This window comes from Monopterus albus, unplaced genomic scaffold, assembly GCF_001952655.1.
Source record: "Monopterus albus unplaced genomic scaffold, M_albus_1.0 scaffold254.1, whole genome shotgun sequence".
Lineage (NCBI taxonomy): Eukaryota > Metazoa > Chordata > Actinopteri > Synbranchiformes > Synbranchidae > Monopterus > Monopterus albus.
The window spans coordinates 90,833-101,682 of NW_018128134.1; the positions used below are offsets into that span (position 1 = coordinate 90,833).

The 10,850-nt window shown below is 41.3% G+C and overlaps 1 protein-coding gene across 3 annotated transcripts in view; it reads right to left on the reverse strand.

Moving 5' to 3' along the window:
- Positions 1 to 10,850, reverse strand: part of thsd7ba (thrombospondin, type I, domain containing 7Ba) — a 181,039-nt gene that overhangs the window by 81,445 nt on the left and 88,744 nt on the right. For all 3 annotated transcript variants that reach the window (XR_002276677.1, XR_002276676.1, XM_020621192.1), the window contains exons 4-6: positions 6,029 to 6,878; positions 4,073 to 4,321; positions 3,036 to 3,205 (exon numbers count right to left, since the gene is read on the reverse strand). Coding sequence is in view for 1 of the 3 variants with exons in the window: in XM_020621192.1 (XP_020476848.1) it covers positions 3,036 to 3,205; positions 4,073 to 4,321; positions 6,029 to 6,878 (1,269 nt within the window). In the remaining 2 variants the exon portion in view is untranslated. The remainder of the gene's footprint in view (positions 1 to 3,035; positions 3,206 to 4,072; positions 4,322 to 6,028; positions 6,879 to 10,850) is intronic.

Below are 10,850 nucleotides of genomic sequence, written 5' to 3' on the forward strand. Positions count from 1 at the left end.
AAAGACTCTAGGTTTGGTTAAACCACTCAAGTGAAAAGTAGTGTTACACAACATCAACTACAAGACACAATCTCTGGCTATCTGTGTGAAAGTGAGGTGTTTGTTGGACCCAACCACCACCTTCTATTTTTTAACTTTCTATAGTTCTAAACCATTTGACTTCACCGTACACTAAGTGTTATCTTCCTGATCCACACTCCAGTCCAGGTTCATTGTTTGCTAAATGCCATATACCACCAAGAAGAAGAACACGAAGGAGGACACAGTGCTGCAATAAAATAAATAAATTAAAGGAAGAAAACAAAACACTGAGATGTCACAATTTTAATCATTACTACGTTTTACACTGTGGACCAGCATCTTGATCATGTGGGGGCGGTGCCAGCCGCTGAGAAGCAAAACATAACTCATGGTGTCAATGTGGTGTTACTAGCTTGCAACAAGGCGCTAGGAAAATCTTGCTGCAATTAAATAACAGTTAAAAAGTGAATGCTGAAACTATAAGGACTTTCCCTTGGTGCAACATTTCAGTGAGCCAGCTCTGGAGGCGGGGCTTGGCCCCGCTCAGCCCTGGGCAATAGCAGGGCCAGCTGTACCCAAGTCAGCATGATGACCCCCTGCTGCTAGGAAAATATGGAAATGGAGCCAATCTCATGGCCACCCAGCTTGATTAAAGTGGGCTGACAGGTGCTAACGGGGGGGTGACACCCACACCATTAATGTGACTGTTGGCAATGCTTTTATTACAGAAACCGTATGAGATAAGGTTCTCTCTCCTTTTAACTGTTAACTTTCTTTATCTTTACATTGATGAACCATGTTATGCCACCTGTCTACATTTTATTACTACTTGTTAAATCTGCCTGAGAGTAACAATGTATAATAAAATAAGCATCATTCACTGGAGAGGAATGATCAGCTTCCTCTAAATGTTCAAAGTAAACAAATTCATTCCCTTTAATACTATTGCTGGTATGGTATTGATTTACTATGAAAGACACTGCACTCTGAGTGTGCATCAGCCAGTCTCAATGCCATAGAACTTTTTTATTTTGTTAAAACAGACCATACACAATTACCCAGATGCTTGTACAATCCCATCCAAGGACCATGCACATTAAAGTGATTTAGCTGATTAGATTTCCTACACTAACATAAATTGGGCTAAGACTGAAAACAAACACTAAACTGAAGGCAATAATGCTCTGTGTGCATTTTGAGAACATTCATGTGTAACTGCAGCATCAGACGCAAGGAATTATCAGCCACTGTAGAGTGTGGAGTTTCTTTAATGACATTTCAACAACCATCTAAACTAGGAATCTTTTTAAACCCTGTGCCAAGCTAGTTGCTAATGACCACTAGGCCCACTACGACCCTTGCTCCTAATAAATATGTATATAATACATGTTATATGTGCAGATGATCATTCCCAAATAAGCACTGATATTGTTGTTATTCTTAATCTGAAGGACAAGCATATAGGAACAGTAAAAGATGATCATTCTCGTAATAGCACTTTTCAGTCTGAGCAGGTTAAGCCACTAATTTCTTATGCACCAATGCAAATGCACACATGAATGGCAGCAAACTGCCTCACAAAGCCTCTATAGTATGTCTATAGAATGGCTTGTTAATTTTCATGGCACACTGAAGACACTTGTTTGCTAGATGAAAAGGCATTTTTTTCAGCATATGGAAGTAGGAATATCAGTCTAGCTGTCAGGTCCACTTGGCGCGACATGCCTCTCTTTCTTTTTTCCCTCTCCTGCTCTCCCTTTTTGCGGGATCAACGCCTCAGCTGTGTCGCATCGGGTAATTAGTGACTCGTGGGTCGGTGCGCACACCTGAGGCGTATTCCGGTGATTTGTTGGCTTCCTTATTTATACCTCTGGCAGACGCCCCGTCGCCGCCGGAGCATTGCGACGTGTAACGTACCATACGCAAAGTAAGTTTACAAAGGTTGTGTTTGACCCGCATTATTATTATTATTATTATTATTATTATTATATTTATTTATTAAAAGACGTGTGTAAGATGCTACTGAAATACGTGCATTGTCTTCCACGCTGACAGTCCCTGTGCTGTGGATTACATTGTGTACGTTGGTTCTTTTTGTTCACCTGTCCGTTCTCATCTTCCTGCTATCCTAGTTCCTGCCATTAGTGTGTATGTGTACCTGTTCGTCCTGGTCTCCTTAGTCATCACTGCCCTTCCCTTGTTGTATGCATTATGGACCCTGTTTTGTTGTCATGTTGTTTTATTCCATTAAACCACCTTTTTTGTACTGGCACCTGGGTCAGCCATCTTGAGTCCAACCCCAGTTCTCCCTCACCCTCCTGGTGAGGGGGACTAAACCATAACACTAGCTCTATTATGGCTAGAATGTTAGAAGCTGATTTGGGGAGCCACTCTTCCTCCACAACATAAACTTAAAATTAATTTCTAAAGTGATTGAAGCACTTTAGAAACCAGCCACGCCCCCATAGTGAAATACAGCACATGCCAGGGAAATCATTTTTAGCCCAGTGCAGCTTTTTTTGCATGGTGTAAGTGAGAGTATTTTTATTAAAGCTGCTCCATTTTCATGCTGCTGTGGTTTGCAGCTTTCAATGTAATATAAATGTACATTTTATATGAATCTAAGGTATAAAATATTACTACTGCCACACCAAAAAGTCAGTAGCTCTCGAGTGCTGAAAGTGAAAAACATTACACCTTTGGAGATAAAATGAGCTATTTTCACATGCAGAGTAGCAAGTCGCTGTTGTTCAAAGCCTTAGCTACAGTTTATTGTAGCTCAAGAGAAACAGTGTTATGTGCTCTGCACTATAAACATGCTTTAGCTACAGCAACAGCATGGTTGCAACATTTTTCAACTGCATAACCAACATACTCTCTTTAATGTTCATGTTATGTTCATGGCATATTTCATAACACACCACTTATGATGTATATCTGAGTCACCATGTGCTTACTGCAAGCATGGGGTCATCTGAAATTAAGGTTTGTTTTTTTGGTTTTTTTTTATTTACCCTCATTCCTGTGATGAGGCGCTGAGTCATCAGGGATTTGAACACAGTAGGTCTTCCTGGTTTGGATCCCCCCTCCACAAAGAATACTGATGTTAGCCAGCCGCTGGTCCTGCTGGCTCAGGAAGGGGAGGATGCGACACTCGCCCCAGTCTGTGGTCCTCCACACATATCTTACAGAGCACAAAGATAGGAACACATATTTGCAGTGTAAACAAACAAACAGCAGTTAAATGGAGCCAGTGTTTGACATGTCTTAGGAAGTATACCAGAGTATTGTGTTTGTGTATTTTCAGAAAAAAAAAGCTGCAAATGAATGTATTTAAAAGGAAAAACACAACATTGCCGGCTGTTTCAGAAAAATTGCACAAATCAAAAGACAAATTAGTGAGTGCAAACACCTCATGGTATGTCAGAAGGAGGGAGACATGGTTATTTTAATTTCAATACTTAGAAAAACAGTCTAGTTTCAACTATGAAAAATGCAGCGGTGCAGAAAGCAATAATATTGGAGGAGTTTACCAGAACAGCCTGTAGTAATCTATCAAATGCTTAATTTCCATAATGAGTTTTTCCTAATCATGTAAATCCTCTGTTCTCAGGCACTCCATGTAGATGTAACAAATAAAACAAAAGCTACCAGCTGGAAAAGTAATTCTCTACTGACTACTTTTCTTACTACATGTAATATTAGCTAATGCCCGTCTTTACACAAATGTCCGTAAAACAATGTGCTTTTGTCAAACGCTTGTCATCCATGTCATGTCCACTGGGTCGGGAACTCCCGAAAGTACCAGAGGTTATTGTAGGTGTTACAGGATTGAGGTACTGCCAATTAATCAGTGTAATTCAATAGTGAAATCATGAATTTGCAGCCTTTAGGCTTTGTCATAATTATTCAGATTAAAAAGCTCAGAGAAGCAAAATTAAAAATCGTTATTTGTTTTTAGAGGTTGACATTTTCTGCATAACTGGCTGCATCAGGAGATTAAACATGAATAGAACGTTTCTTTCTGAGGACAAAGCTGCAAATGAGCTACCTGGGGCAGTTTGGAAGTAAGTCTCCTATGATGTTGCAAGCTTCTTTTTCCTCAAGGGCAGGGCATAGTTCCCCCCCACTGACCGGGATCTGTGTCATGATCCGTGACCGGAGGCGGTAACCAGGAGACAGGTCGGTGGACCGGCAGGTCTTAGAGCAGGGGCTCCATGATGACCAGTCAGATGTCTGACAGTCTTTGGGCATCACACAAGCCTGGAAGGTCAGGGGGGAGTTGTTCTTGGTACAAAGACTGCCAATTTAAAAAAAAAAAAAGGTTAAAGGAAAAAATACTGCAATTGTGAAACATCAAAACTATTTCACAAAATAACATTTCAGCCCCTTCACAAAAAATGGAGCAGTTTCAGTATACAGACTGAGCTTGAAGCAGAAGTGACAACATACAGTATGTTAGGTGTGGTTTGGGATTAAAATAAGGTGGTGAAGAGATTGCTATATATCAAGTAAAAGTGAAATCAACTGTAAAAAAATGTCATATGCTTGAAGAACATACTAATGGATATCTTGATCTCCTGATGAACAGATGACCTTTGCAGCTTCCACTGCTGCATGACAAAATTCAAAGACATTAGATCCTAGTGATACTGGTCTCAGAGAACAAAGTCAACCTTTTACACAAATGGTACAAAGAGCTGATGTGCTTGTTTAAAAATATGAAACAAATGCTTTAGTCATGTAACCACAGCCTCCATTGTTTAACTTGGACAATGCAATTAGCTAGTTTATTAAGATGTGAGTACAATGCTCATTTTAGAATTTTACTTTGTAATTAGGCTGTAATTAGGAAAGCAGAATGAGGCAGAACTCAGGTGGGAAATCCATATTCACAAGCTCCAGTCCCACTTCTTAGTAAATACCATGCTAATCAGACACTGTACATTAAATGGTCCCTTCACACTCCAGTCAAAGTCACAGAACCCACCTCATCAAAGACAATAACTGCAAATATCAAACATAACTACATAGTCAATTTTAGCCCAAATGGCATGGGGCAAACAAATCTCATTGCATAAAAACTGTCATGATGCTTCAATTCAACACTGCACATGAGCTACAGTATATTTCCCAAAGCTGCCAATGCTTAGCGTTTATCTCGCTGAACACAGTTTCAGGGCAATGCTCATTACTATAAATATAAAAGCAATGTCAAACAATAAAAAAGCGTGATTCTATGAATGCAGTCAAACTGATTTTAACAGTTGGCTAACAGTGTCACTTTACACCAAGTAGATGCTAGTATGGCATTCAGTCAATATACTGTAATATAAGTGCAATGGCTTTCTCGTTCCTTGAGAGGAAAGCACAAGATGGGATGCTGTTTATGACGGCATGTGTCTGTCTGTGTGTGTGTTCTTGCTTTGTGGTTGAGCAAGTGCAGAAAAATCCATTCTTGTCAAATCCAAATACCAGGGTTAGCTCAAACAGCAGGAACAGGAGGGGAGCAGCACTTGACATTTCACAGAATAGTACCTCAACACCAGGCCAATGTATTTGTGAAACCCCAGTTCTCACAGTCTTGTTATAATTGAATAAATAATCACCAGCAATAAAAAGACATCATGTCTCTCATGTTACAAAATGATACAAGCAGCAGCCGAAGAACCATTTAAACCATTGAACTCCATTAGGACTGTTTCACCAGACACCCACATTCAGCTACAAAGCATTCTTCCAACTTGCCTTAAATGCTGCATCAGTGGAAAAAGAGATTAATGTAAGTTAAATCCAGTTGCCTCTATGGATCTGTTCTCCAGACCAAGTGCAAACCAGCTTTTCTCACACAGCCACCATGCTTTCATGGTAATTTCAGAAGCTTATCTCAGACCTTAAGGAATGCCTTATTATTCACTTTAGATTTATATCCCATGTGTTCATTTTAGGTTTACCCTTTACTTCTCACTGTAAGTGCAGTGCGTTGGAGCACTTCTGAATGGCTTACCTCAGCATAGCATTTCTGCCATCACTCCGTGTGCAACGCACTTGTCGTGTCTGGTATCCCACCTCCAGTTCCCATGACATGGGGTACTTGTGCACATGAGCCTGGTGATTGTGATGGGAATGGTGGTGAGAAGCCAGTGTGTGCAAAGTGACTGTGTTGTTCTCATTAGAGGTGGTGCTGAACTCCACTGTAGTCCTTCCACTTAACAGGATGTCCTTGTGGTGGAGTAGTCGGCATTTGCTCCAGGCTCCTACTTTAAGGCTGTACTGGTACTTGTCCTCCCAGGCAGGGCAGTCAACAGGGTTAGAACAAGTCCTGGTCTCAGTAAGGTTGGGGCAGTTTGCCCCTCCATACATTGGTGTGGCCAGGACATGTCGAGTCCGATGCTGCAGGCCAGCACCGCAGGTTTTGCTGCAACTTGACCAGGAGGTGAAGTCTGAAACTACACAGTCCTGGGGGCAAGGGATGAGGCAAGCCTGTTCCAGAGGGGGTTTCTGAGAAAAGAACTCGCATATCTTGGAGGTGACTGTGGTACGGTTTGAAGTGCGTACACAGTGGACTTTACGCCTCTGGAGGCCATGCTGTGCAGTAATGCACTCAACTGTCCTCAGCTTGAGCTCATTGGAAAAGAAAGGGACAAGAACACAGCTGCCCCACTCAGACACCTCCCACTCAAATAGATCCTGGTGCCAATCACAGACCTTAAAGCAGTGCCGCTGGCTCTCTGGCTTGTCAGTGTGCTTGCAGTGGGAGTGGTGGGTTGTCCAGCCTTCCATGTGGACACACCATATTGTCCTTGTTTGAACACCACCAGTACCACATTCCTTCCCGATACACTGACCCCACTGACCTGCAATTAAGGAAAGACACATGGAGAGGGCATTTTCATTAAGAACTGGAGCTTTAGGGAAAAAAAAAAATTAAATTACAGGTATTTAGAAGTTTGCAATCAAGCACAATTCAAAGCCATTCACTTAACCTCTATGAACCAAGGAAGAAAAAAATATCAAAGGAGCACAAAGTAATCAAACCAACGATGAACATCAGTACAAAAAAAGATACAAAGTTAGTTTCTCGGTGACAAATGACTAGCTTCACATACTGCAGGTTCTTCATCCCAGACTGGTCAAATTCTTTAAGGCATGACCAGCAGTTTGGTCAAGTATTGAACTCATTAAATCTGTCCTTAAAAAAGTATTTGTCAGGTTAAAGGTTTGGTTGGAATTAAATGCACAACTCAAAAAACAAGGTGCAGGTATTAGAGGTTTGTTAGTTGTTGCAGAGCTGCTCTGGACTGGAAACCAGGAAGAAGGCCATGGCATTCAGGTGAAGACAGGGGCTGCCTATGGATCACTGGGAGTGATGACCCCCATTGGAGGCGACCACACAGCAGGTAAACAACACTACACAACAAACAGACAGGGGCAGGTGTTCTCTAGGTGAGCTAAGATGGTGGCAGAGGCAGAAGATGGTGGCCTGGAGCTATCCAGAGTCCAGGTGAGTTTAACAGGGAAGAACACACAGTTGAAGCACTATCCACAGAGAACAGAAGTGGCTTACACAGGAGGCAGAAAAACAACTGAAAAAGGACTGGCAAAGTGGGCAGCTGGAAACAGGTAGGAATAATGTTCAGTAGTGGAAAATACAAATCAAAGGGTGCACTGATCACCAAAATACATTACAGTTTTTTTGAATTGCTAAAACACATTTCTTGAAACTATCACTCATTTTCTCAAAACCTTAAACACAAATCCAAATATTCAAACTAAATTCACAAAACCTCTGACTCATCTGGCAAAATCAAGCAATTGCTTCAAAACCATGTCACCAGCACTCAAAATCAAACAATGCTTTCAGATCATACACAAATGAGTAAATCATATACACACTGCAGCTCAGTCATTAGACACTACATCAAAAAAAGGAGAACACAGCATCCAGGACATGTAGTTACAACAAAAAAAAGTTTATTGTGTAGTGAATTTACCAAAAACCATGTTACAATCAAAAAAGATGGAAAAAAAAAACACATCAGAAAGATTATTCTGCCCCAGGATCACGTCTTTGAGCTGGGCCTGGCCAGAGGGCTTCATCTATGTCACAGGCAATGTTGTCCCATCCCAGGCAATGGGCAAAAAACCCTCTGGTGTGGCGGATCCAGCCTTGACAAGACTGCACCTTTATGTCACCACAGACCAGTTCCATTGCCTGTATGAGATTTTCCCTGGTATATGGGTTTCGGTCATAGACTTTCCTACCTGTGCCATCTGTGCACTTTGAACTGGTTTATGATTTGTACCTTCTCATCACATAATTAGAAACAAGTGTGAACAATTTTGAATCGTTGTGTGTAAACGATGACAACTGTGCTTAAGTTGTGTTTTAAGTTGTGCTGTCCTCTGTTTAGTGTTTTTCAACACAAGGTCATCGCAGTGCAAATTGTGTTTTAGTGAGAATGTGTTTAGAGTTTAGCAAAAAGAGTGCATGAGATTTGCTAACAGAGTCTAAGTGCCTGAACTTGTTTAAGGTTTTGCAGAAAGAGTGATTTATTCGACAAATTAGTTTAGGCTATTGAGAATTTGGTTCAGAGAATGGAGTTTATTGTTTTAGCAATTGTGAAAAACTGTAATAGGATACAGTCCTCTTCAGCCAACTGTAAAAATAAACTGAGCTCATTAAATAAGAAAAAATGGAAAAACTGAGGGCAGAGGCAAGTGGTGTTCAGATCCAGAAGTTGAAAACGTCAGATAACCAGGCAAAACCATTGATTGGCTGTAGTGAAGCTGGAGAGAGTGAAATGGTGAAAACTCAGAAGTTCCCTTCAAAATAAAAGCCTCCAACAGGAAGTGAGGCACACAACATGACAATATTTGGTTTTTAATTTTAGTAAGTGTCAATCATTTCATCTCTGTAAAGTCAACAGTGAACACATCCTGTCTACAAGGATAGAAGGGACTGATTGAAACTATAGATTTTCAGTAAAAAATTACTTAGACCAACCACATATACAGTGCCTTGCGAAAGTATTCGGCCCCCTTGAACTTTGCGACCTTTTGCCACCTTTCAGGCTTCAAACATAAAGATATAAAACTGTAATTTTTTTGTGAAGAATCAACAACAAGTGGGACACAATCATGAAGTGGAACGAAATTTATTGGATATTTCAAACTTTTTTAACAAATAAAAAACTGAAAAATTGGGCGTGCAAAATTATTCAGCCCCTTTACTTTCAGTGCAGCAAACTCTCTCCAGAAGTTCAGTGAGGATCTCTGAATGATCCAATGTTGACCTAAATGACAAAGGATGATAAATAGAATCCACCTGTGTGGAATCAAGTCTCCGTATAAATGCACCTGCACTGTGAGAGTCTCAGAGGTCCGTTTAAAGCGCAGAGAGCATCATGAAGAACAAGGAACACACCAGGCAGCTCCGAGATACTGTTGTGGAGAAGTTTAACGCCGGATTTGGATACAAAAAGATTTCCCAAGCTAAACATCCCAAGGAGCACTGTGCAAGCAATAATATTGAAATGGAAGGAGTATCAGACCACTGCAAATCTACCAAGACCTGACCGTCCCTCTAAACTTTCAGCTCATACAAGGAGAAGACTGATCAGAGATGCAGCCAAGAGGCCCATGATCACTCTGAATGAACTGCAGAGATCTACAGCTGAGGTGGGAGACTCTGTCCATAGGACAACAATCAGTCGTATACTGCACAAATCTGGCCCTTATGGAAGAGTGGCAAGAAGAAAGCCATTTCTTAAAGATAGCCATAAAAAGTGTCGTTTAAAGTTTGCCACAAGCCACCTGGGAGACACACCAAACATGTGGAAGAAGGTGCTCTGGTCAGATGAAACCAAAATCGAACTTTTTGGCAACAATGCAAAACGTTATGTTTGGCGTAAAAGCAACACAGCTCATCACCCTGAACACACCATCCCCACTGTCAAACATGGTGGTGGCAGCATCATGGTTTGGGCCTGCTTTTCTTCAGCAGGGACAGGGAAGATGGTTAAAATTGATGGGAAGATGGATGGAGCCAAATACAGGACCATTCTGGAAGGAAACCTGATGGAGTCTGCAAAAGACCTGAGACTGGGACGGAGATTTGTCTTCCAACAAGACAATGATCCAAAACATAAAGCAAAATCTACAATGGAATGGTTCACAAATAAACATATCCAGGTGTTAGAATGGCCAAGTCAAAGTCCAGACCTGAATCCAATCGAGAATCTGTGGAAAGAACTGAAAACTGCTGTTCACAAACGCTCTCCATCCAACCTCACTGAGCTCAAGCTGTTTTGCAAGGAGGAATGGGCAAAAATTTCAGTCTCTCGATGTGCAAAACTGATAGACATACCCCAAGCGACTTACAGCTGTAATCGCAGCAAAAGGTGGCGCTACAAAGTATTAACTTAAGGGGGCTGAATAATTTTGCACGCCCAATTTTTCAGTTTTTTATTTGTTAAAAAAGTTTGAAATATCCAATAAATTTCGTTCCACTTCATGATTGTGTCCCACTTGTTGTTGATTCTTCACAAAAAAATTACAGTTTTATATCTTTATGTTTGAAGCCTGAAATGTGGCAAAAGGTCGCAAAGTTCAAGGGGGCCGAATACTTTAGCAAGGCACTGTAGGAGGGGTCGTGCATGATGGATGTTAGTGTTACCAGCATCCTTCTGTCTGCCACCTCCTCTATGGAATCCAGGGGGCAGCCCAGGACAGAACCCACTCTTTTAACCAGCTTCTTTCTGTCCCTGTCCGTGCTACCTCCCGCCCAACCCACAACAGCATAAAAAACAGCAGATGCCACTACAGTA